Source organism: Pinus tabuliformis, chromosome 6 (assembly GCF_031772625.1).
Source record: "Pinus tabuliformis cultivar Carrire ecotype Pingquan chromosome 6, CPIR1, whole genome shotgun sequence".
In the NCBI taxonomy this organism is placed as follows: Eukaryota; Viridiplantae; Streptophyta; class Pinopsida; order Pinales; family Pinaceae; genus Pinus; species Pinus tabuliformis.
The window spans coordinates 103745797-103771690 of NC_142292.1; the positions used below are offsets into that span (position 1 = coordinate 103745797).

The 25894-nt window shown below is 38.8% G+C and overlaps 2 protein-coding genes and 1 pseudogene across 2 annotated transcripts; 1 reads left to right on the top strand and 2 right to left on the bottom strand.

The window, feature by feature from the left end:
* Window positions 1-1431: 1431 nt before the first annotated feature.
* On the top strand, window positions 1432-2001 carry LOC149257465 (uncharacterized). The gene has a single exon (XM_089376654.1). It carries the CDS (start codon window positions 1432-1434, stop codon window positions 1999-2001), a length of 570 nt encoding a protein of 189 aa, XP_089232780.1.
* A 2398-nt stretch (window positions 2002-4399) lies between these two features.
* LOC149257466 (rust resistance kinase Lr10 pseudogene) lies at window positions 4400-5410 on the bottom strand (annotated as a pseudogene).
* A 4689-nt stretch (window positions 5411-10099) lies between these two features.
* On the bottom strand, window positions 10100-11032 carry LOC149257467 (putative clathrin assembly protein At5g57200). Its single transcript, XM_089376806.1, has one exon. The coding sequence runs from the start codon at window positions 11030-11032 to the stop codon at window positions 10100-10102; it is 933 nt and encodes a 310-aa protein (XP_089232932.1).
* Between the last annotated feature and the right edge of the window lie 14862 nt (window positions 11033-25894).

A 25894-nucleotide genomic window follows, 5' to 3' on the forward strand; every position in this document is an offset into this window, starting at 1 on the left:
AGCTGTCAATGGAAAGGACTCTTATCAAGATTGAAACGAAACTATAGATTGATTTTTTAATTTAATATAGAAAAGGAAATATAGTGTGAGATAAATCTCAATTTTTAAAAAGAAAACATTTAATAAAATTGAAAGCAAGATTTTATAACAAAATTGAATTTCAAAAAATCTAATATGGGAATTTTTAGGTGTATTAGAGAATAATTTAATTGGAATAGAGTAATAATTTAGTTGAAATAGAGTTCAAGAATGTGGTCCAATGATTAGGCCAGACATTTTATTTCCTGTATAAGATTATATACATAAAAGCTTACTCCAATCACGATATCTTCCTTTGAAAAAAAAAGTCCAATGATTAGGCCAAGTTGAAAATAATTAATATTATTTTGTATTAATGGAGAAATGGTTACATAGTTGTAACGTATCTCCTTAGTTTAGGATTTGTTCCTAGAGTTTAGGAGTTTGTTTGCAACTATCTAATTTCTAGTGATGTACTAATTGATGTAATCATTCATTTGATGAATAGTAGAGTGTACGGAGAGAGTTCTCTTTGTACGAGTGCGGTCTCCAGGTGCAGTACTCACCTGAGAGCTGTAACTCCTCCTTTTTAATTCAAGTCTGATTTTTATCTTGGTATCAGAGCTCAGAGTAGGGACAGCCTTAATTTTTTTTTTAGGATGCATCATTGATTAGATAATTGTAGTGGAAGTGGAGTATCTGTAGAATCAGGTGGACTGCAGTAACATCTGGAGCATAGGTTTCAGATGACTGATAATCTCTGAGCGCAAGAAAGGGTTGGCACGGATTTGTCGCGCACAGTGACGCGCCATTTTTGAGCAGAAGCAGCCGCTGGCGTGGGTTTTTAACGAACAGACGCGCCATTGGCGCGGGTTTGAGGGTGATAATCGCGCCAGCGCACCAGAAAGTGCCATTGGCGTGGAAAATAAATGAATAATCGCGCCAATTTCGTGGGACTCGCGTGGATTTCATTTCTGGCACAGATCCTTAGCTGTTGAGAAGCGCCAAAGTGCTAACCTCTTTCTCTTTGAAAAATATGCAATTTTTGCAGATCAGAGTTGCCTGGTGGTGGTACTTTGAATTTCCAGATCTGTTCGGTGGCAGCAGATCGGAGTAGCCCGGTGGTGGCGTGTTGGAGTTCCTGATTTACTCGGTGGTAGCAGATCGGACTTGCCCGGTGGTGGCGTATTCGAGTTCCTGAACTACTCGGTGGTAACAGATCGGACTTGCCCGGTGGTGGTGCGTTGAAGTTCCTGATCTCCTCGGTGGCAGCAGATCGGACTTGCCCGGTGGTGGTGCATTGGAGTTCCGAATCTGTTCGGTGGCAGCAAATCATACTTGCCCGGTGGTGGCGCATTGAAGGTACAAATTTCTTTTCAGCAAAACAGAGGTTCGGATTTGGTATAAGTCAATATGAATAACAGTTTAGAATCGTATCTCCACGAGTCTGGCAAACTCGATGGATCAAATTTCAACAACTGGAAATTCAAGATGCATACTTTGCTTGAAAGTGCAAATGCATGGTCGATCGTCACAGGAAATGAGCTGAGAGCAGGAACAGCTACACAAGAACAAAATTGGGATAAAAGGGAGACAAAAGCAAAGGTCATATTGAAGATGTCCGTCAAGGACAATGTTATCCCGCATATTAGAGACTGTAAATCGACTGCTGACATTTGGACGACGATCAAAAATCTATACGAGACGCATAATACAAACTGTGTCTTGTCACTCAAAGACAAGCTGTTTGCATTGAAGATGGAGGAGAATGAGTCCGTTGTTGGATTCATTGCCAGAGTCAAAGACCTGAGTGACAGATTGGGAGCTATCAGAGAGAAAGTTTCCTATTCAGATCTGGTCACGCTCACGTTGAACAGAATGACTGATGAATACCAGACGTTCATCAAAGGGCTGTCAGCAAGAGAGAAAGCCCCTTCATTTGAAGAGCTGACAGGAATTCTGCTACAGGAAGAAGAGCGATGACAAAATTTGAAAACTCGGAGCAATGACCTTGCTCTGATGGCAAAAAGGAGACGGTACAGAGGGAAGCAACACCAACAACCGCAGCAGCAGCAGCAGAAAGGAGCCAACACATTTCAGAAGAGACCGTTTAAAGGTATGTCTGCTAATGATTTTCCCATCAAGAAATGTTTTTACTGTGGAAACCTGGTCATCAGATTAGAGATTGTTATAAGAGGCAGGCAGACGAAGGAAGAAACATACAGAGAAAACATAAGGGTTACTTTGTTGGGGAAGAAGAGGACCACAGCCACAAACTTCGACTATTTACAGTCGATTGTGCTCTTTCAGCTTCAAAGGGAGATGAGGACGACATATGGTATGTCGACTCTGGCGCATCCTCACATATGACTGGTAAGAAGGACTGGTTTGAATGTCTTGAAGAAACTTCATGTGGGTCGAAAATCTATTTAGGAGATGATAGTGGATATGAGATCAAAGGACATGGTGACATTCCTGTAAAGTTACCTAGCGGTGATATTAGACATCTTAAAAATGTATTGTATGTTCCAGGAATTAAGAAAAATTTGGTCTTTGTCTCAATGATTACTGATCAAGACATGCAAGTTCAATTCTTTAAGACTAATTGTGTCATTAAGGAATGCTAACAATCTGATCAAAGAAATCAAGCAGCAGATGTCACAAGTGTTTGAGATGAAAGATCTCGGAAACCTTCATTATTGTTTGGGATTGGAGGTATGGAAAGATTCTGGACAAACTTTTCTTACTCAAGGGAAGTATGTCAGAAGCTTGCTGGAAAGGTTCAGAATGGAGCAGTGAATATCAGCAGCAACACCATTACAGCAGAATTTAAAGTTGAGCAATGACGATGGTACTAAAGAAGTGGATGCCACTATGTACAGACAGCTAGTTGGCAGTTTGATATATCTGACTACAACTAGACTAGATTTGGCATATTCTGTTAGTTTGTTGAGCCAGTTCATGTCAAAACCACTTGAAAGTCACTGGGTCGCAGCAAAGAGTGTGTTGAGGTATCTTAGTGGTACTAGTAATTATGGTATTTTGTACACTGATATTTCTGATGTTATTCTAGCAGGTTTTTCAGATTTTGATTGGGCAGGTAACTTGGATGATCGAAGATCTATCACAGGTTACGCATTCAGCATTGGATCCGGGGTCATAGCATGGAGCGGCAAAAAGCAGAGGACTGTAGCTCTATCTTCATGTGAAGCTGAGTACCAATCATTGTGTGCAGCCACAAGTGAAGCTATGTAGATGAGAAGACTTCTCAACGATGCAGGAGAAGAACAGAAAGAATCAACTAGTATCAAAACTGACAACCAGAGTACCATCTAGCTTGCATACAATCCAGTCTTTCATAAAAATACCAAGCATATTGACACTCAGTTTCATTTTGTTCGAGAGAAAATACAGTCAAAAGAAATATGTGTTGAATATTGTAAAACTTGTGATAACATGGCTGATATTTTTACTAAGCCTCTTGGGCGTGTAAAGTTTAAATTGTTTAGAGGGATGCTAGGAGTTCAGGATAATCCTTTTTCCATTAAGTGGGGGAGTTGAAAATAATTAATATTATTTTGTATTAATGGAGAAATGGTTACATAGTTGTAACGTATCTCCTTAGTTTAGGATTTGTTCCTAGAGTTTAGGAGTTTTTTTGCAGCTACCTGATTTCTAGTGATGTACTTATTGATGTAATCATTCATTTGAAGAATAGTAGAGTGTACGGAGAGAGTTCTCTTTGTATGAGTGCAGTCTCCAGGTGCAGTACTCACCTGAGAGCTGTAACTCCTTTTTAATTCAAGTCTGATTTTTATCTGGCCAGACATTTTATTTCCTGAATAAGACTATATACATAAAAGCTTACTCCAAGCACGATATCTTCCTTTGAAAAAAAAAAGAAACTGAGTTGAAACAAGACTATATATGCATAAGAGCTTACTCTGTGCACGATATCTTCCTTTGAAAAAAAAAAAAAACTGAATTGAAATAGCTTTCCTGATTTGGATACGGCATTGAATTCCCTAAATTAGCAGTAACAGAAAGTTTAGAACTTGTCATAAGGTCAAATGTGTGATGCATATCAATTACTTGCCCCTTCTTTACATCAAATATGTTCACTATTTTGTAATTGATTTCCATAGCATCCCATATTCATCATTTGCAGGGACATAGCTTTCTGTTGATTTTAAATGGCGAACAACAACATTCCTAGGTTAAGGAAAATAATTATTAAGGGAGGTTTCAACCAGATGTGGTGGAAGACTTAGTATCTAAATTCATACCAGAGTCACCGAGGCACTGAATAGCATGACAGAGAGGATCCACTCACAACAATGCAACTTAGATGGGTTTCAATAACCAAGTCTCTCCCGGATATCTAGGATGCAATTTCAATTGATGTAGATATAGATTCTTCAGTGGTGGACAAGAGAGGTATTTCTGGTGCAGTTGGTATTTCGGTTGCATCCGAGGAGGAATTGCAGGGCATTGGAGGATCAGCCACATCGTCTCCATTTCCTTCTAACATTTGAACAACCCTAGCCATAGAGGGCTGATCTCTGTAGTTGTATTGAATGCACCACCCCCCAATTTTAGTGAGCCTCTTTGCCTTTTCCTCATCTTCTGCCTCCATTTCTCCTCCTCTCAATCTCATACCGAAGTCCCCTGTCTCAAGCAACTTGAAAGCCCACTCAGGAAAGTAAAACTGACTGGAGCGGCTCACCTTCCAATCGATGTTCTTTCTGCCTCCAACAATTTCTAGCAAAAGCATTCTGAAACTGTAGACATCGGATTTATCTGTAACAGGACCCATATCGCTGGAACACAACTCTAGCGCAACATAACCTGGTGTCCCTCTCCCTACCGTCATTGAGATATGGTCGTCTCCCTTCCTGCAAAGTTTTTCAAGACCGAAATCAGAAACTTTTGGTGTGAAATCGGCATCCAGCAATATATTGTGAGGTTTCAGGCCAAAATGTATGATGCGCTTGTCACAATCTTGGTGTAAATACGCAATTCCTTGTGCCGCACCCAAAGCGATTGAATACAAGTGTTCCCAGGTTAAGAGTTGCCCATTTTCTCTTCCGGCAAATAAAAATTTGTCGAGAGATCCATTGGGCATGTACTCATACACGAGGGCACTTGTTAAGCTTTCATAGCAATACCACAATAGACGAACCAAATTGACATGGTGAAGATGTCCAATGGTGGCCACTTCATTCATGAATTGGGCCTCGCTGTGCCTATGCCTGTCAAGAACCTTAACAGCCACCGAAGTGTCATTCTGAAGCTTTCCTTTATAGACGACACCATAACCGCCTTCTCCCAACCTTTCTGCAAAGTTGTCTGTGATCTTCTTGACTTTAAAGAGTGAATATTTGGTTGGCATTTGATAAGCATATTCCCTTAGGAAATTCTCAACCGCTGAAGTAGAGCTAGTTGGACGATATTTAATTCTCCTCCAGAAGGCACGACAAGTTGGGAAGAGTATAATGCATAGTCTGAGGAACACGCCGATCCCTAACAACGGTAGTCCTGGAATGAAAAAACCTAGTCCTGGAATGAAGAAACTTGTTGTTGAATAAAGAGATTGGTATCAATGTACTATTTGTCCAGTGGAAACTCTTATTTCACAGACCATAGAAAAGTAAATGCTGCCTGACATGCCAGGCATTTAGCTCTCGCCCTCTCTCTCCAGGCTGCTATCTCGATTCACGCGCTGTCACTCAGAGGGCGAAAGCTAAGGCAAGAGCTAACCAACCATACATTGGGTATTAAATGCCCAATGTAGGCTGGCCCATCTATGTATGTCATGGGGCGCATCCATGTAATTCCGACGGCCACTTTTGCCTTTCCGGCAACACCATGCGGACCCACCATGCGCGCGCCCGGGCCCAAAACGAAAACGACCTCGCGCCAAAACGCGTTCAACTCCGGTTCGAAAATACTCTGCAACCCGCCTGGACGAAGCTCTGCAACCCGCCTGGACGAAGTTCAATCAAAGGTTCTCGGAATGATATAAGAAAGCTATCATAATGGCGTATTTAAACTTGTTACCAAACATCGAATGATTCTGCAATCAAAGCGGGTTATTTTCCAGTTCATGCAGCTCCGAGAAGTTCAGGAAGGAGGTGGCTGAGAGCACCGGAGATGGATTCGCAATGGAAGAAAGCTGTTGGGGTTCTTAAGGACGTTGTTTCCATGGGGTTCGCCAAGCTTATACTCCCAGCTTTAAGCTTATACTTCACTATTAACAGAGCTGCTCACTGGTGAAGTGACGAGTTCAGGGGATGAGTAACAGAGCTGCTCACTGGTAGTAATTTTAAAGATTTGACACTGTATTTCATTATTGATTTAACCGAGCAGATTTTTAATTATTTCACCGTTTATTTCATAACAGAGTTGCTCACTCGTCGAAATCTAAATCTAAACCTAAACCTCATGAGTTTTGGGCCCGTGCCATGTCCTAACCTCATGAGTCCAGTAACTATGCTTCAAACCCTGCTTCTGTTCAATGATCTTGTCAAATCTATCATGTTTGTATCTTTGCACGTGAAAGAGGAAATCTGGGCCTAACAGGAACTGAAAGAAGTCAGATAATTACATTTTGCTTTAACCAAGATTCTCAAAATCATGTGAAAACTGTTCTGAAAATGGCAAGAAACTTTCTTGTTAGAATTTGTGAAGTATCTTAGCCAATGCTCACTACGCCCTCTAATGAAATTATATGTCAATACTGGTGTACCATATTGCGATTAGGCTTGGATTGTTTTTACATGCAAGGGTGAAGTCCAAATAGGTTGCTTTGCAAGTGTGAGATTTCAGGTATAAGAAACAGAGATCATGTTAAGTAACTTTGATTTAGTATTCAGCACACAGATAAAATAAGTACTGCTGTCACACCAATTTGAATTTATGCATCTGTTATGCCTCTAATGAATAAGAGGGAGTTATATAACCGATATTGTGTGTGTCTTGTGTCTCACATAACATTATGTTGAACAATATGAAATACCTAACAGACCAGCATCACAAGGCATAATGTATTCTTATTTCAGAAATGGATACAAGAGTGAAATAGTTCCAGCTATGAGGTATACCATCCCTAAACAAATCTGCCATCAAGATTCATCTTGGGTCACAAAAGAGAAAAAGCTTTGGTCTCTCTGAGGAAAGAATGGTTTCCAGAACCCCTCTTATCTCATTATTTAGAGGAACTAACTCAGGCTTTTGAAACACAGGATTGACAATTTTATTATCCAATGATCCAGGGTTCAAATGTCCTATTAATTAATATGTGCTCTTGAAAATGATTGTCAACAGAAAATGAGGAGAGTAGCATTCATATAAAGAATTCTGAATCTAACAAGTATCAAACAAAATATTGTCACAAGAGGTATCACCTGAAAACATAGAAAAATAAAGAGTTTCACTAGCGTTCTTTCAAACAGTTTCAGTGCACTTTCATTACAAAACTGACACGAGGTTTAGTGAGTGATAACACAACTTACAGGTGATTTTAAAACTTAGACATAACCTGTTAGAGTACTTTGATTTCTTGTGCCATTAAATGCAAGACAATTCACATAATTTTAGATGACATAGCAACATTCCAAACTTAGGATGTGCCTCTTGTGTAAGAGGTCGGTATATAATAGGTTTTAACTTGCCTTTCCTTACGGTGGTTTTGCTGTCTACCTCACAATTCAGGCTCCCAAAACAGTCACAAGCATTTAGATGAGCAGCTGCCACATGTAAAGGAAAGGATTCTTTGAAATCTTTCATTAAACAAAAGTCATGTCATAGTGAAACCTGTCTTGCTGGCACTAGAAAGGGACATACCAGTTCTTCATATAATTGCTCTTCAAAGGCCTTCAAATGTTCTATATTGAAGGCTGCACACACATACAAGATCTGTTTATTCACATTTCATTGGCATGCCAAACTATCACCAGATACAATACACTTTCACAAATATTATAATTGCTCCTCAAAGGCCTTCAAATGTTCTATATTGAAGGCTGCACACACATACAAGATCTGTTTATTCACATTTCACTGGCATGCCAAACTATCACCAGATACAATGCACTTTCGCAAATATATGGGTGCTGGCTATGATTATAGACATACTAGAAAAATGACTATGAGCAGGTCTGACTAGCACTAGTGCTCTGTACCCCCCCATGTACTGTGGCCTCTAGATTAAAACTTAAAACAGGAAAATAAGCTTTACCTACAGAAGAAACATACAAATGAACTCCAGAAATAGACATACAAAACTCAATAAAAAATTATAAATCAAGCACTAGTAAGATTAAATATGTAATCAAAAAGACAGTAACCTTAACACATTGTTGCCTTCAGAATCAAATAACTGTGCATCAACAAAAACTAATAAAACAATGAATCTACCAATTGAAACTTGAAGGTAAAAATTAAAGCTGAACATACAGATCAACCCTTGGATCCTATGCAGCAACCTGCACAGACCTTTGCTCCACATTAATTAGAGCAGTGCACTTTTGTGCACTTTCATGCACTGTAAATCTAATGAATAAGAAATGACTATAAAAAGGCATTGGTGAGGTGTATTAACCAGCTTCACTTTTTGAAGCCTAACTATAAAATTGTGAGTGCAATGCCTGTACTTAAAAATATAGAATAGAAACTAGAACTGGAATCTACACATTAATCATACAATTCATCCTTGAACTAAATTTGTAGTACAAAGATGACTGATATTCAGCTCTTAGACTTTTCTCCGCAAAAAACTATGAAACATTGCACTTTTGCATATATTATAATTGATCTTCAAAGGCCATCATATGTTCTATATTGAAGGCTGCACACACATACAAGATCTGTTTATTCGCATTTCATTGGCATGCCAAACTATCACCAGATACAATGCACTTTCGCAAATATATGGGTGCTGGCTATGATTATAGACATACTAGAAAAATGACTATGAGCAGGTCTGACCAGCACTAGTGCTCTGTATGCCTTGGGTTTCTTTAGAAGTTGTATGCCAATAATTTTGATAACGACAAGGAATGATGATTGGTATTGCCATTCTGTCCATGATTTTGATATGATCCAAATTGCAGTGCCTAAGCCTAATTGCATGACAATGAAGATTTTGAGTCTAATTGCAGTAGTCAAATTGTGATTGCAACACTCTCCTTTGCCATGGTGTCTAGAATTCACTAACTATACATATATGAGTGTCAAGGAGAATTAAGTCGACCTGTGCAAGTTCAAGAGTGAAACAACTATAATTGAATGTTTCAATCTCATTCTTCATATTGGCTGGGAGTCTTTGTCCTAATTTTGTTGAAGACTGGACATGGAAGTTTGCACATTTATCAGTGGTCTAATTACAATAACTTCTACAACAATCATTTCAATCAAGAATGGATCCCTGTGTAATGAACTAGATTCAAATCTGGCATATACTTATGACAATGATAAGATCAGTATTTCTGGTTTGGGAATTCGGTCCTTGAAAGTGAGTTCAATTTGAAGAAATAATATGGCACAAGTATGTTAAGAAATGTCAAGTTCTCATGTACAAATCATTGAAGCTTCAAATAATCATTAATGGCATGTCTGTGTAGTCCAATGTGTCGGTAAGTTAAAAGGCAGTGTTGAATGTGTGAATTGCATTAAGCTTACATCCTGATGCAGTTCATCACGGACTGGCATAATCAAGACGAGCAACAGAGAGTGGAATAACTTACCTTCAGTTTTGAGAAGAATCTGTCTCATACAATAACTTACCTTACAGAGAGTGGAAGTGTAGGGGATTTAAAAGGGCATGATTTTGACGGTTAAATGTTGTTTCATCTGCGCCAAGAAAAGAAGGAACTACAGAAAATTGAAGTGCAGGATATTAAAAAATGTATGCAGTGCATTCCTAACAACCAGTTTTTCAAAATCTGCCAGGCAATTTTTGCAAATGATTTCCAACTGGCAATGGGAAATTAGCTGTATTCTTTGATATATGTATGTCGAGCGGGTCATCTATGGGAAATTAGCTGTATTCTTTGACTGATTTCCAACTGGCAATGGGAAATTAGCTGTATTCTTTGACATTGGCAGGTGTATGATCCGCACATTTTATAAGGTAGTTCTCCATTTTAGGCAATATTGACTCTGAAGGTTTCACTACAGGGGGCAAGTCAATGTTGTTGCATTGTGAAACCATTCTACAATTATCATAAAACTCTGAAAGTCTGTCACAATGTTCATAAAATCGTTTACAAATATTGATTAGCCTTATAACTTTATATTTGGCCATGCCAGCCATAAAGGAATCTACCAGCTTGTGTATAAAATGGTTAATTGTCCCATAGATATTTCGGCTTTCCTTGACTAGCAAATCGAGGGCATACTGAATTAGTGGGTTCCCCACCACGTGGCTTCCCTGCGGTGTGCAATTTAAGAGGCAGCCCATGAGTTGTTGCAGAGATGGCAAGCTTAAGAAAATGTAATTCACATCCAAATCAGTTGTTCTCTGATGGAGACACTCAGACAGAATGTTGGTCTTGAAAATCCTGCTGCATCGCAGTCTCTGGTCGAGGTAAGCTGAGTATTTACGGACCCACAGAGAGCAATCGGATGCCAGGGGGCTGGAGCCATCGTGGAACTGTAGCGACGTGATGGCGAGTACTGTTGCATGAGAGGAGCGCTGCATCTCCTCTTCTTCAATAAAAATGGAATCTCTCATCAATCGATGAATGAGTGCCAGCGTCTTCACAGCGACCATCCAGTCTTTTGTTCGCCACAAACGTTCTTCAATCGCATGTTTCAGTCGTGATCGTGAGCGAGCAGAGTTTGTTGCAGACAAGGCAGCGAGGACATGTTTTTCGTTGGGAGGGCTGCAATTGTGTTGAGTAGCTTTCACAACTGCTACGTCAATGAAACCCAGAGGGTTGTTCAGCTTGGCGAACCCCATGGAAACAACGTCCTTAAGAACCCCAACAGCTTTCTTCCATTGCGAATCCATCTCCGGTGCTCTCAGCCACCTCCTTCCTGAACTTCTCGGAGCTGCATGAACTGGAAAATAACCCGCTTTGATTGCAGAATCGTTCGATGTTTGGTAACAAGTTTAAATACGCCATTATGATAGCTTTCTTATATCATTCCGAGAACCTTTGATTGAACTTCGTCCAGGCGGGTTGCAGAGCTTCGTCCAGGCAGGTTGCAGAGTATTTTCAAACCTGAGTCGAGCTTCGTCCAGGCAGGTTGCAGAGTATTTTCAAACCTGAGTCGAATGCGTTTTGGCGCGAGGTCGTTTTCCTTTTGGGCCCGGGCTCACGCATTGGTGGGTCCCGCATGGTGTTACCGGAAAGGCAAATGTGGCCGCCGGAGTTACATGGATGGCCCCATGACATACATAGATGGGCCAGCCTACCTAGGGTATTTAATACCCAATGTATGGCTGGTTAGCTCTTGCCGAAAGCTAAATGCCTGGCATGTCAGGGAGCATTTACTTTTCTATGGTCTATGAAATAGAAGTTACCTTTGTTCAATAACCCTGAAATACAATTTACAATTTCAAACTGAAATACAATTTACAATTTCAAACTGAGGTTTAATAGGAGATAGCAAATTTTGAAAGAAATAATAAGGTTACAGATGACAAGTCCTCCCACGGTGCAAAGTCCTGCCAGGATGCGAAGTACAACTGCGTTGTGATGAAAAAATCAATATCATGTAATATATGTCAAACCCCAAAGAGATCATTGGAAACAACATAGAAATTGACACCTGGCTCAATTGGAGATACTGAAATATAATTTTACCTGCTACCAGAAACCGAAAATTCGCCATGGTACAATTTGCAACTGCGGTGGAACGAAGGGATTCGTATGAATGAAATATAAAGGGAACGAGAAAAATTAATGGAAGCCCAATAGAAAGGGGAAGAAATCATAAATTAATGCCCTCGATTTTGTTTAACAAAAAAATCAAATATGTAGATTGAAACTGTGTTGTATTTTTAATTTAGGGTTTATCAATTTCTGAGAGGGAGGGATCAAATATCTACGACACGTTGATTTTAGGATGCCATGAGAGAGAGAGGGGGATCAAATATCTATCACACGTTTAGGATTTCATAACACATCTTTTTGTCAAAAATCTCTTTTAATTTGAAAGATATTCGATCCCTCCAGCCATTGGTAAGATGGATCTGGTTGTTAATAAAATAATATTTTTAGTTAATTATAAAATTAAAAAAATAGATATAAAAGTGTGAGATATTAATAATTTGTATTTGTAATATTAATATAATTAATAATTTCAACATCATTATTAGATTTTATTGGAAATTATTTTTTTTCTCAATGTTATGACTATTAGTAGAACACCTGCCAAAAACAAAACATGTGTTTTTATTGTTTGAGTTAAACTCCTCCATTGATTTTATTGAAAATTATTATAAAAGGGTTAATATTAATAATTCATGTATAAAATATTAATCTAAAAACATCAATAATAATGATAATAATAAATTTATAAGGTAAAAATATAAATTTGAACAATTAAAATTGAAAAATTAAATTAAATTTAAGATTCGTAAAATAAAAATTTATATAAAATATTATTATGGACTATTTAATAGCCATGGGACATCATTTCCATGTTACAAAGTAATGTAAATGACTTGATTCAATGTTCAAATCCCTATTAGGTCAAAGCAACAAAAAATTATGTATATGGACTATTTAATTTATTGTTTAAGAGGGAAACCGGGCATATTTACCACCTATTATAGCAGCTGCAACACCCTCCAAAATTTTGGCCTGCGTCCAATTTTAGAGGCTTCCTTGGTTTTGCCTTTATGATTGCAAACACTCAAGCTAATCCCATGAGCTCATGTCGAGTCTTTGCACCCTCTTTGCTTGATCATTCATCGGTCGTCTTTTAGCATGTTGGTTGCAATGTCATGCTTGCAGTCTTGTTCTAGCTATGTTCAAGATCTGTCTTTGTGTGTACAAGTTGTGTTCGTTATGTAAGCGTCTGTCGTACTCACACACAAAGTTGTATGCAATGCCATGCAAGTGTCGTCACAGTCGTTCAACGATCTATCTCAAGTGTCGCACTTGTCGCTCGCACCCTTTGGTCAGTCACACTTAGCATATATTGTCTTGTTGGTTCGAGGTGTTTTGTTGCAAGTCATGTTGAGTGCGTGTTCGCAAGGTCATGTATACATGAATTCACTCACTCACACACTTAACCGTTTTGTTGAAGGTTTGCCGACTGGACCACCCTTCATTAATTGGACTTCCATTGAGTTACACTATGTAGTCTCAGCCCTTAGTGACCAAGTACTGTTGCCCAGAATTGCACAGAGCTTGAGGCTACTGCCCAGGCAGTCTGCGCTACGCAATCCTGTAATCGACCTGGCTGACTTTCACCTAGAGAAAAACAGAAGTTGCCTAAGAAGCTATCTCAATCTGCGCTTCCCCCAAGCCTATCCATCAAGCCTCCCACACGTAAACCAGAGAATTTGACTGGGCAATCACCTCGGGTTTCATTCCTCCCAAAACTTGCGTAGAAGTTGTTAGCCTACCTACACTGACTGAAGAAATTGCGCAAATAAGAAGGATAGGCACCCGCTGCATGTCACTGCACTGTCTCTAAAAATTGCGCAGTGTTGTCAGTCAGTCCCCCTCCGAGTGACCTGCTGCTTCTCCTGAAAATTGCACAGCTTTCTTGGATTGTCCACTAGCTGCCCAACACCCCGCTCAGCCCGGAAACTGCGTAGACATGTACTTCATGATTGCCTCCTAGTTCTGCGCAGTTTTGGCTGGCAAGATCCTACATCCTGCTCTTGGCCTCCTCTAAAAATCTACGTAGTTTTCACTGCGAGTGCTTCCTACTGCCTGCACTTCCTTCCCTCGAAAAATTATGTAGTTTTAGCTCCCAACTGAGCTAGATCCTGCAGATGTCACTGTTGTCCCGGATTTCTAAACCCATCCTCTCAGTGACCTCTGTGCAGTTTTTCCTGACAGTGCCCCAGAGCCTCGCATCCCGGCCTGAAATGTCCTCTGCATAGTTTCAGAGCCTTCTCCTCTCTCCCGATCACCTGCACTCGAATGCTAAAGATGATGCATCATGGTAGACTACCGGATTTTTGGATTCGATGTCGTCTCTCCATGATTGATTGCAAATACAGTTACATGGATGATACATAGCGCGATGACGAAGATGATTAACAAGGAGTGCATGCTAGGAGAGCTGTTCGTAAACAGATGAACACATGAAGCATGCCAAGTACTAGCAAAGGGGATACATGTACATGCAACACTAAGCAACACCAAGACTATCAAATAATCCACACACCTTGTCATGCAAAGGTGAAGCTATGATACACCAAGAGCACACTCATCACTCAGCAACACTACAACTCGACATGGACACTACAATTAGCATGAACATACCAGCACATCATGTCGAGTCATGTCATGAGTCGTCTTAGCCACATCACTACTATGGGCCATACTACTGTAATCAATGTAATGTAATGTGGAAGTCCAACAGATCCACATACAAAGTTGAAGAGTCATGTCAGTTGAAGAGTCATGTATGTCAAACAATCTTGAGGGAAGTCAAAGAGTCACAAGGGTCAAGTTCACCCTTGGCTATATATGCCCCTCATTTGTACATGCAAATGAATTTTCACGTTGGCTCCTCCCACATAGCTTTGAGAGTCTGTAATCTTTTCTTTGAGGAGCGAGCAATGGCTCCAACGCCCTGTTGTCGGGGTTAGTGATGTATGTTGTACGGATGTGTCTTGGAACTTTCACTTAATTGAGAATCCTGTTAGCATGCCATCGCATTTTCACACATGTATTGTATTTGTTTGTAAGAGTATTCTTTGGATGCTTGTAATTCATGTGGTTTTAACATGTACTAATATAGTTGAACTATTTCGGTTGTTTTATTTCATATGATATTGGCAATGTGTTGTATTAGTTGTTAACATTGTCTGGCCCATGTGGACTACTCAGTTAGACACTCGATAGACTCATTCTTGTAAAATTGTTGTAACGACCATCGCACTCTTGTGGACTACTCTGTTAGGTGTTGTACATGCTATCTGTTCACCTTTGTGTTTGTGACTACCGCATTTGTGTGGACTAGTCCACTAGACTTTGTGAAGATCCTGTTGTGTTGTGTGTCTCTAAAAGAGTTGGTACTATTCCCTTTCGACTTGAGACTCACTCTCACCCTCTCCCTCTACAGTGAAAGAAATTTGACACAAGCAACACTAAGCACTCACCAAGCACACAAACCTCATTGTTTGAATACTAAGTATACCACTCTCATGCACTGATAAGCAAGAGATAAGGCATATCTCTAAGATAATCACAACTGGGTCATCATACCAAATGGGACTCCTACACCAAACGGTGTGAGGTTGGGACTTCATGTGGGACTCCTACACCATACGGTGTGAGGTTGGGATTAAACATGAGGATAGTGTGCCTCATGTAGCTGTGTAGACCACCAATGTACTTCAACAGAGTCTGAGGTGAGTCTAATGAGATTCCTAGAATCAATGGTCTCTTCCTAAATTCTTGGGTGTAACCTTGTACACTTTTCCCTTTCAACTGTCGAAGAGTTTGCCAGCTCATCATGGCTTGCTACATGTAGGCCAATGGATAGAATTGCTTTTTGATTGTAGAAACAAATTCACTCTAGATAGAAATGGTCTTACCATGTCTCTTCATGTCAGCTTGGGTCCTGCCTTCCCACCAAACCAAGGTAGTGCCTCCAAGGCGTAGGCTTGCCAGCTGAATCTTGCTCTTGTCTGAATCAATACTCTGCACTCTGCAATAAACATCAATTTGTCTAATCCAATTGTCCAGCTTTTCTACATTCAACTCTCCATCATATATAGGTAAATCAAATTTAACATCTAGCTTAATCAAAGATGTCTTCCTTTTATGTTCAAGGCTATTAGGAGGTATGAGAAAGCTTTCTTCTTTCCCTTTGCCTTTTGAGTGGTCATGGAGGAGAGACTCATCTTCTCCTTTGTCTTGTTTGGAGCCTGATGAATCTTCATCCTTATGTTTTCTAAAGTCCTTATACATTTCCTCTACCATGGACCTTATGGCTAGAAAACTATCTATGAATTGAGGGTTTGGCCCCATAGAACCTTCTTCTGACATGGTCTTCTGAGGATAGACTCTACCAATTTCAAGATTAGTTTCGACCAACTCTCCTTCTCCTAATTTGAGCTTTGATCTAGTTAGCATTCAATAGCTAAATCCAGGACAATCTTGTCTAACCTTAACAGCCTAAAGCTCTAATACCACTTGATCTGAAAATCACTCGTGAGTGACCTCAGTTGATTAATTAATGAATGAAGGTATTACAGACTCTCGTGTTGGTGTGTGTCTATGTTATCTTAGGCAATGGATCGATAAGATTGCAAAATACACAGACACTGGAAAATAGTAAGAGAAACATAGTAAGCAAATACAAGAACACAACAAATTAATAAGGAGTTCACCCAATCCTCCTGGGCTACGTCTCCAATCCAGGTTTCAATGGTGGCATTCTTTTATTATGTCTTTAAGAAGAGTTTTTACAATGAGGAGCACAATTTGAGTCTCCTGAAATAGATGATGCTTAGTAGGGTGGTTCTTGGATTCCCAAGTCTCAACCTCAACTGGTTTGAATGGGATGAGTCCAATTTGGTACTCAGTTCCTGACAGATATCCTCACAGGGATTGCTTGAACCTCTCAAGCCTTCTATCTACTCGATGCTACCTTAGCTCTGCAGGTCAGCTCGGCTCTCTGGTTCTTGCTTCACTGTTCTTCTGTCTCGCCTATTTTTTTTGTTCTCTTTCTGCTCATGGCTTAAAGCCAATTTGTCTCATGACTGTTTGCTTCCTCTTCTGCCCCTTCGAATCACCTACTGTTGTTCACTTGGTATTCCATGTCTTTGCGTCATCGCCACTATGTAATGTATCACAGGGAAGTGGCCACTTGTTCTCTTACGAACTGCGCCAGCTCTTCCTCAAATGGTTCAGTATTTCGGTTACTCTGTGTCATGATTCATCCGCCAACTCAGCGATCCAATCGGACTTCATACTTTTATATGTCATCGCTTATTTTCTCCCTCCGCATCCGATTTCCCATTGGGCGCAATCTCTGCCATTAGATCTGGGGCCTCTAGATCCTACAGTTATCGCTCTTATCGCGTGGTTGACTTGGTCGAACGTTAGCTCGCGATGAGAGGCAGTTTTCTCTCTCATCCGCTCGACACACATCGTCTGTTGTATGGCATCGCTGGGTCTCCTGGCAATTCCACTTACCACCCAAAACGCCTCCGATATTCCGTCAGTTTTGGAGCGCGGGACCCGCCTTTCACTTTAGCGCTTTTCCCACGGTTTTCTGGCTTCCCTTGTGACTGAGCGCTTGGGGCCTTTCCATTTCGAGGGGTTTTGCCTGGCGATGCACGATTAGCGCATCAGAAACGACCTCCGTTTTCTAATCGGACATCCTAACTACTAGTTTGCGCCACTGCGCGGTCTCCATGGGCCTCGGTCAGCGCACTTTGACCGAGGTCCTCGTCGTTCCTTACTGGCTACAAACTACCACTGTCCAGAGGTCTTCCTGATAGCTCATTTTCCACAAGTTTCTGAAGTCTGTCATGATTTGATACAATCATAGAACTGAGATAATTTTCATGGATCCAATTCATATCAGAGGGTTTCTAAATTGAGGTTCATGTTGCACAGGAGGAGCAGAGGTGTTTCCAAGAGCTAACCTATCCATCAACTTCTCCATGGTTTTCATCATTAAGTATAATTTATCTTCAGGAGTTGAAGAGGAAGGTTTCTCTTCTTCTTTCAATTTAGATTTTCCCATTTTTGACTTTTTAGCAACTATCATGTTTACCTCTACCTTTACATCATTACTCTACATTTTAGCAAGCGTAGGTGATTCTCTCACTCAATAAAATAGAAAAGTCATAATCAAATGCTTCAGCATATCTCATTTGTGCAAGGGCCTCTGGAGGTTTCAACTGAGCTGGAATTGAGTTAAACACTTTATTGAATCTTTTTGAAAATTTTTGAACAATTTCATCAGATGCCCTTCTAAGGTTGTTATATTCAGTAAGTGCTTGAACTGGATTAGTTCTGTTTCCCCATTTTCTTAGAAAACTGTCTTCAAATTCAACCCAATTTCGAATGCTTCCCACTTTAAGAGATTTAAACCATTTTCTAACTTCACCAATAAAGGTCTGTGCAAATAGTCTTAGCTTCACATCTTCATCATCGACTTCTTCTCTGTCAGCAAAATCATTAAATTTGTCTACATGTTCTTCTGCTGTAATTTCTTCATCCCCACCCCAAGTATGGATCCTAGCAGCATATTTATAGGAAGGTCATGCAAAACAGCAGGGAGTACGAGTGGGGCATACCTAGCAGGTGCAACCATGATTAAAGGAGGAACAATGGTTGTAGGAATAGAAGATGAAGAACTGATATGAGGAGGACTACTTGGATTCTGTAAACCACTAACAAATGAACTCCAATTTGGAAGAGGTAAATCAACATTAGATTTCAGCAGGACTTCGAAAGGGTCAAGTTATTTCAATTTATTTAAATCTTATTTTTCTAACAATAGCTTAGAGGTAACAACTTCCCAAAACTCTTCTTTGTCTTCTTGTGATACTAGGGTTGAGGTGTCAATTCCTCTCTTTTGCAGGTCTAAGATAATACCAATGAGTTCCTCTTCATTTTCTGATCTAAACAACACTTCATGAATTTTGTCATCAACGTTTTTGTGTTCAGGACTTGTTAAGAATTCAGAGAGCAAAGATTTTGAATAAGATGGAGTACCTGATATTTCTAAAAATCTTTGACTGACTCTTGAAACAGTGTTTGGATTGCCTCCAATGGTAGGTGGATTGGGATGAGGATTGCTCCGTGTGTATCTCCTTCTCGAAGCCACCTTTAAATCTTTGAAAATATATGGAGTCACCAAGGTAGATTGCAGCCTCAAGAAAATTTTTGAGCTCCTGCTACCTTCAGAAGTTCAGCTTCTTGATTTCGGGAATGAGTAATCTTCAGGCTCCTGGTAGATGCACCAAAATGTTATCACAAAATATGACCTTGATAGGCTGTTGATTCAGTAGACTCTGAGTAACTCTTTCAAACCAATATTTTGGTTGAGACTTAGCCTCCTCAACCCGAGAGGGCTCTCTCAATAGGTTTAAGATTTTTTATTAATGATTAGATGGCTAACTCTAGGAACAAAATGGACAAATTTATAACTGGTTGACTGGTTGAATCAAAGATTAGCAAATATCTATTGGGCTATGGAGTCAAGATAGTCTTCAACAAAACAACATGATCAGCAAAACATGGAAGTCAAGGCACTTAGAGTTTAGGTTTATAAATATAACAGTAACACAACGAATCAACATAGTTTACAAGCATGTGAAGGAAGTTAGAGCATTTTCCAATGAATTCTAAGTATCACAAACTCATACCACTGCAAATAAGTAATTGAACAAGGCCATAAGAACATCAGACACATAAACTCCTTGTGAATCTTGAGTAGTCAAACTGATCTCTGTATTAAGTATGAAAAACCATAGTTCCTTACAATAACACAACTTTCTTTTGCTAATGAAATTACTAACCCTTAGGAATTCAATTCTCAAGCTTTATGTAGAGTTTTACAACCTTGGATACTATGATCCATCTTTGGAGGAATTTGAATTCCTGACTTTGACACCTATCTATTCATAAAACAAACTACTTAATTACAATTTGACAGCTAGCTGTCTTTAAGAGTCCTATACAAATAGGAGTGAAACTCCTAAAACATGATTTGAACAACCTTATCTATGACTTCAATACATTCTTTAATCAGCTTCCAACCCATGTCTTCGAGCTTGATGATGTCGACAGTGTTGTTACAAAACCTACTGAATCATGACCTAACTATCCTGAAAACTAGGAGACAAAGTTCCTCCTTTTAAGGCCCTTAATATTTTATGCTTATCTTCGAGTAGCTTTGCTGGTGTACATGTGGCATGCATTAATAATCCATCAAAACATCATTTTCCACCTGTTCAAAAAGGAAACTCGAATATATGGAGGAAGGGATGAAACATGACTGTGCTACGAAAATACTCTGTTTTCGTAGCACAACCTTTATATCACTTGTGAAATAATTATTTTAACTTTGCTTTCTACACCACTGCCATCTAAAACTACATATGTGATCCCATGTCTACCAACAACTTCAAAATTTGGAACTAATCAAACCTTACCTCTGGAAAGCATCCATAAGTGCTAAATGATCATCTTCAGTAGTTTCGTAGCGCTACGAAACTGCTGTGTATGCTCTTTTTCAACACGGCCTTCAAAAATATATAGTTTGGGACTTTTTCAAAATTCCATGAAGACTAATATGATCAACCAAAAATCAAAACCACTTACCCTTATAAGATGTTCTTCTTCACAGCTGTTCTTCTTTTTATATGCCAAAACTCTTTTTATGTGCCAAAACTGTTTTAATATATATCCTTCACTGCCCTTTTTCATCACCCTGAATCATTATTGTTGTAGACCCTTTTCCAGATTTGGTTAGTTGTATTTATAGTTCTTCAATTTGTCTCTTCAATCTCTTGTTTATAGCTCTCAGCTAAGCATTAATCCTCCTTACAAATCTGGCTTCTTTGATTGCAGTAACAGTCCAGGTAAAGTACTGAGTTTCACTGTTTACTATTTCCGGTTTGGAAACATTTTTAGCTTCCCAGAGAGCCTTCATCCTTTTGAAATCTATCTTTTCAGTAGCATGCCCTCTTGCTCTCACTCTGAGTCTAGCAATTTCATTGTTAGCAGCTTTTAACTTTTCTTCCATAACCTCGTAACTGGATTTTTCAGTTTGAGTGGCAGGAACTGTGTTTTTGTCACCTTCAGGTCTTGGAGACGGAAAGTCTGTCAGCTCTTCTTGAACAACAGATGCTTCTTCTGTTCTCCCCAGCTCAATATTGGACTCTTGCATATTCTTGGATTGCCTGGTTAAGGGTTTTCTGGGTTTGAAAACAAATGTTGTAACATCATCCTCAAATTCCAATTTATTGGAGGGTTTCATTTTCTTCGACTTTTCATGATCAAATTCTATCACATCTGCTTGCACCAAATGGGATTCTGCAATATCAATGGCTTTTAAAATATCATTTAAATCACCCTTCAAGCTTGAACCTTCTCCCGAGATCACTATTTTACCTTTCTCGTTTGCAATTTGACTTTTAGTCAATCTCCTTTGAGTTGGTTTGTTGGTTGACTGTTCTTGTGTCTTTCCTTTAACCTCATATATCTTTTCCTTTGTAGATTTAGGAGTTTCAAGAATGACTACTGGTGTTTTTCTTACTTGCTCTTTCACCTGCTTCCTAGGTTTCAACTTAACATACCTTTTTTCCCTAGACATTATAGACTTGCTGGTTTCTGCTGATGGAGTTCCTTTAACCCTAGGGCTAATGTCTACACTTGTTTTTTTGCTCCGAAGTCACATAAAAACAAAAATGAAGACCATTCTTTGTTGATTCTTTTGAGTTCATGTAGAACTATCAGTTTAATTAGACCATGATGAAACATGGAAGTTTCACATCCTTGAGACTTCAATTGCACTTTATCTGCCATCTTATCTACACTTCGAAATAAGAAGTAAGGAAAATCTAAAGAAATCATACCAGTAAAATGTAACAGGAGTTTAAAATGATATGAATAAACCTTCTGATATCTACCTTCAAAGGTAAAATAACGTTGAATGTTGAAGAGCAAATTGGCATAGTTGTCCTTGATGTAATCTCTGGGAACTGCTTTGGTTAAGATGGTTTCTACAAAATCTGGCTTTAGAAACACCTTACATGGTTCCATGTCGAATCTGAAGTTTTTGAACCATGTATCTTGCCCCCTAGGAATTTCTGTCACCAAATCTATGACCTCTGGAGAAATTTGCAAGTTCAGCATTCTGACTTTTGTGCTTGAGCCAATGAAATGTAGTGCAAACTCCTTTGTCACCTGAGTATGTCCTCCCTGCAATTTCTTACAAAACTTCCAGCATCCTACTTTCTTGAAGGCTTCTACAACTGATTTGTCTCTGACTAAGACCTCGGTGTTTTCGGGCTCTGTTCTTAAACAAAGACCAAACCTGTGACGTTTCTTCTCCTCTGACATCTTTCCTTCTGAATTCCTATAACAAAATCGGCCTTGCTTGAAATTTTGTTGATCAGCCTTGCTTGCCAATGGTGTTTAGCCTCGCCTGAATTATAGATGAGGAAAACCTTGGTGAAAAATTACCAAAGCTTACTGTTCAAAAACAATTCTGTTTGAGGGTTTGCATGCAAACTAAGATGATGAGACTAGCCAGCCCTTTCGAATTTGAAATTATCTTTCATAATGAGCCCTAAATTTGAAATGATGAGTTTGGATGGCAGTATGCTTAAGGACTGACTCCTAACTGACCCTAATAATGAAACTTTTAATGGAATATTAATGCATTGATGTTTGATAAGACTATTCAACAAATCCACGCTTTTGTAGCACGCAGGGAAAAGCGCTACGAAAAGAGCAGCATTTTTGTAGCGCAAAACAGACATTTTACACTATCTGCGCTATGAAAACGTGGTTTCGGGGCTAATTCCAAAAAAAATTCAAAATGGCTTAAGCTATGAGTTTCTAAAAAGAATGTAAGACGCATGAAACATGGAAAAAGGATGTTAGACTTTATTTGGATATGATAAATGAAAAATTTGAGACTCCTAACCTATCACCTACCCATTAAAACATAGGGTGACTTGACACTTATCTAAGACCATGACTAGGAACAATGTAAACCCCTATTTTGGTGATAACACTTTCTTCATTGTTTGGATCTATCTTCATGCCTTTTCCTACCTGGGTGATTTTTCTATTAATGTTATCGGATTGATTCTTGCAGTTGAGTCCCTGGTGTAACTTTGACTGTTGGAATCATGACCTCTTTCAACAACTACTCCCCCATCTATTACTGCAAAACCACTACACTGAAAACTTTTGACCAAACAATGCTTTGTTACAGAACCTGGAGTGAATAGAAATATGCTCGTCGAACAGAATACTAAGACCGAAGCCATGAGACTAATAAACATAACTTTACATGGCGGAAATCCTTTTCATTTTCTACAACTGACAACTAATTGTTCCAACACTTCTGGACTTCACCCCTCAGGATGATGCATTATCATTTCCATTTCAACATCATACGTTTCGATGACCTGAGGCCCAATATCAGACCCAAAAGTGTTTTGAATGTTATCGTCACATGGTTTCCATCTATCAATGGTAAAAGGACCAAAATTATTTAAGACATAAACCTTTGCAAAAAATGTTCTCTTTTAGGTTCCATGTACCATGGAACCATGTCCTATATTGGACATCACGCATCAGCCCTTTCAATTTCCCTTCACTTTCTCCCGAGTTCTAATGTGTCGAAGGCACAAAGATATTTAACACATAAATACTTTATCAAGCAAGGTATTGGTACATATCTCGATGCCTTTGAGTCTAATGCGTCATTCCACCATGGGCCAATCACCGAGCACCACCTGTGTAATTAGCTACCCAAAAATGCCAAACATGAGTGCCACATGTCAGTTATTCATGCAGCCATGTCATTTGTCCTGCTACTTCATCTAAAGTACCTATCTTTCCACATCATCTTGAGGGCTAACCTTCTCGGCCTTTTCGGCCTCTCGCCCTTCTTAGCCCTTAAATACTCTCGACATTCTCGACACTCTCGAACCTTCAGTACTATCAACCTTCTCAACCCTCCGACACTCTCGACCTTCTTGACCATCATGAGACCCTTCTTGAGCTTGCTACTTGATTGAGTCAATATGGCTGGCCATTTACTAACAACATGATGCCTCTTCATCATTTGATGACAAAGAACATAATCGCTAAAGTATTGCACCAATTCACTATTATATCTGAATTTGGGTTTTTCCTCCTTGGCCTTCTTAACTTGCTTCCTACTTATTTCTTGACCTTCTCAGCCTTGACGTCAATGAAAACATCATCAACAAACCTAGTAAACCATGATAACCAAGGATGGAATATTGATCATGATGACCATAGTTTACCATAGTCAATGATTTTGAACATGCAAAGCATTATTACATGTGGTTTGACCATATTTGACAACAATTAAACATGGTTGACTAACTTGACCGTGTTGAACATAGTTGATCTTGTTGTTTATAGTTGACTATGATTAACGACATGACCATGGTTAACCATGTTTCACAATAGTGAAGCAAGGGATAGTCATGATTGACTTAGTTAAACATGGTTGACCATAGTTAACAATTGTTTCATTTATCTCCTTACAAACTTTTTTTTCCAATTGTGGCGACATTTAATGTTTGTCACATTGTGACATCATTTGTTTTTCATGACATTGTGATGTTGTTTATTGTTCGTTGCATTTTGATGTGATTGTTCATCACATTGTGATGATGTTTATTATTTCTTAGGTTGTGACATCATTTGTTTTTCATAATATTGCCACATTGTTCGTTGTTTCTCATGTTGGGAACAATATTAAAATTCTCTCTTGAACAATATAAAGTTAAGGTAATATTAAATTTCTATTACTAACTTAAAATACAATAATGAATGCTATAATGTAGTTATATTTAAGCTATATTAAAAAATAAATATTGAAAAACTTTAATATTAAATCATATTAAATATTAATCGTAGTTAATGTAGCAAACTTTCTAAACATATTACACCCTCTAAACCTCATATATCAATCTAGTAAACTTAATATATCGACCTTTGTAAACCTAGTAAATCATGGTCAGCCTAGTAAACTTAGTAAACGTTATATGTTCATCAACTTGATATATCAACCTTAGTCACCCATATGCATCATGGTCAAACTTGGTAAGTCATGTCCAACATGTTCAAACCATGCTCAACTATAGTTAATCATGTCAATATTAGTCAACCATAGTTAACCATGGGAAACCGTGTTAACCATGGGTGCACATGGTTCGACCAATTTGAAAATCATAACCATGGTTTGACATCTTGACGATGTTGACCACAATTGACCTTGTTGTCTATAGTTAACTATTTTGAACCATGTAGAGTCATGGTTAACTGTGTTTCCCCATAGTCAACCAAGAGATAGTCATGGTTGACCATGGTTAACAATCATTTTCTTGTCTCATTGCAACATTTTGTTTGGGTCCAATTATGGCAATGTTTAATGTTTATGATATTGTGACATCATTTGTTTTTCATCACACAGCGAAGTTGTTTATTGTTTTCCAAATTATAACACCATTAATATTTCATTGCATTACCACATTGTTTGTTATATTGATAACAATATTAAATTTTTATTGTAAACAATATAAAATTAAAATAATATTAAATTTCTATTACTAAATTATAATACAAATTTGATAAATGCTATAACATAATTATAAATACATATTTGAAAATTTTAATATTAAACAATATTAAAATAATATGCATCCTGTTTTTAAAGTTTTGGGTAAAGGATTAAATTTTGCCTTAGCCCCTAAGAAAATCCCTGTGGATGATATCATTTGTGACATAGAGTTTGGGATTAGAGGTTTACCTGATAGGATCAAGGATACTATTAGTCAAGATTGTGCGGTTGTTTTGAGAAAGGCTAAGCCCCCTAAAAGCAACCTCAGCAAGGAAGAATCAGTAGCTCTCAAATCCTTAAACCAGAACAAAGATATCGTTGTTCTAAAGGTAGACAAGGGTGGAGCTGCTGTCATCCTTAACAAGGTTGATTATCA

Coding starts and splice junctions, on each gene's coding strand:
- LOC149257467 (XM_089376806.1), bottom strand. CDS start 11,032: ATGGATTCGCAATGGAAGAAAGCTGTTGGGGTTCTTAAGGACGTTGTT.
- LOC149257465 (XM_089376654.1), top strand. CDS start 1,432: ATGAATAACAGTTTAGAATCGTATCTCCACGAGTCTGGCAAACTCGAT.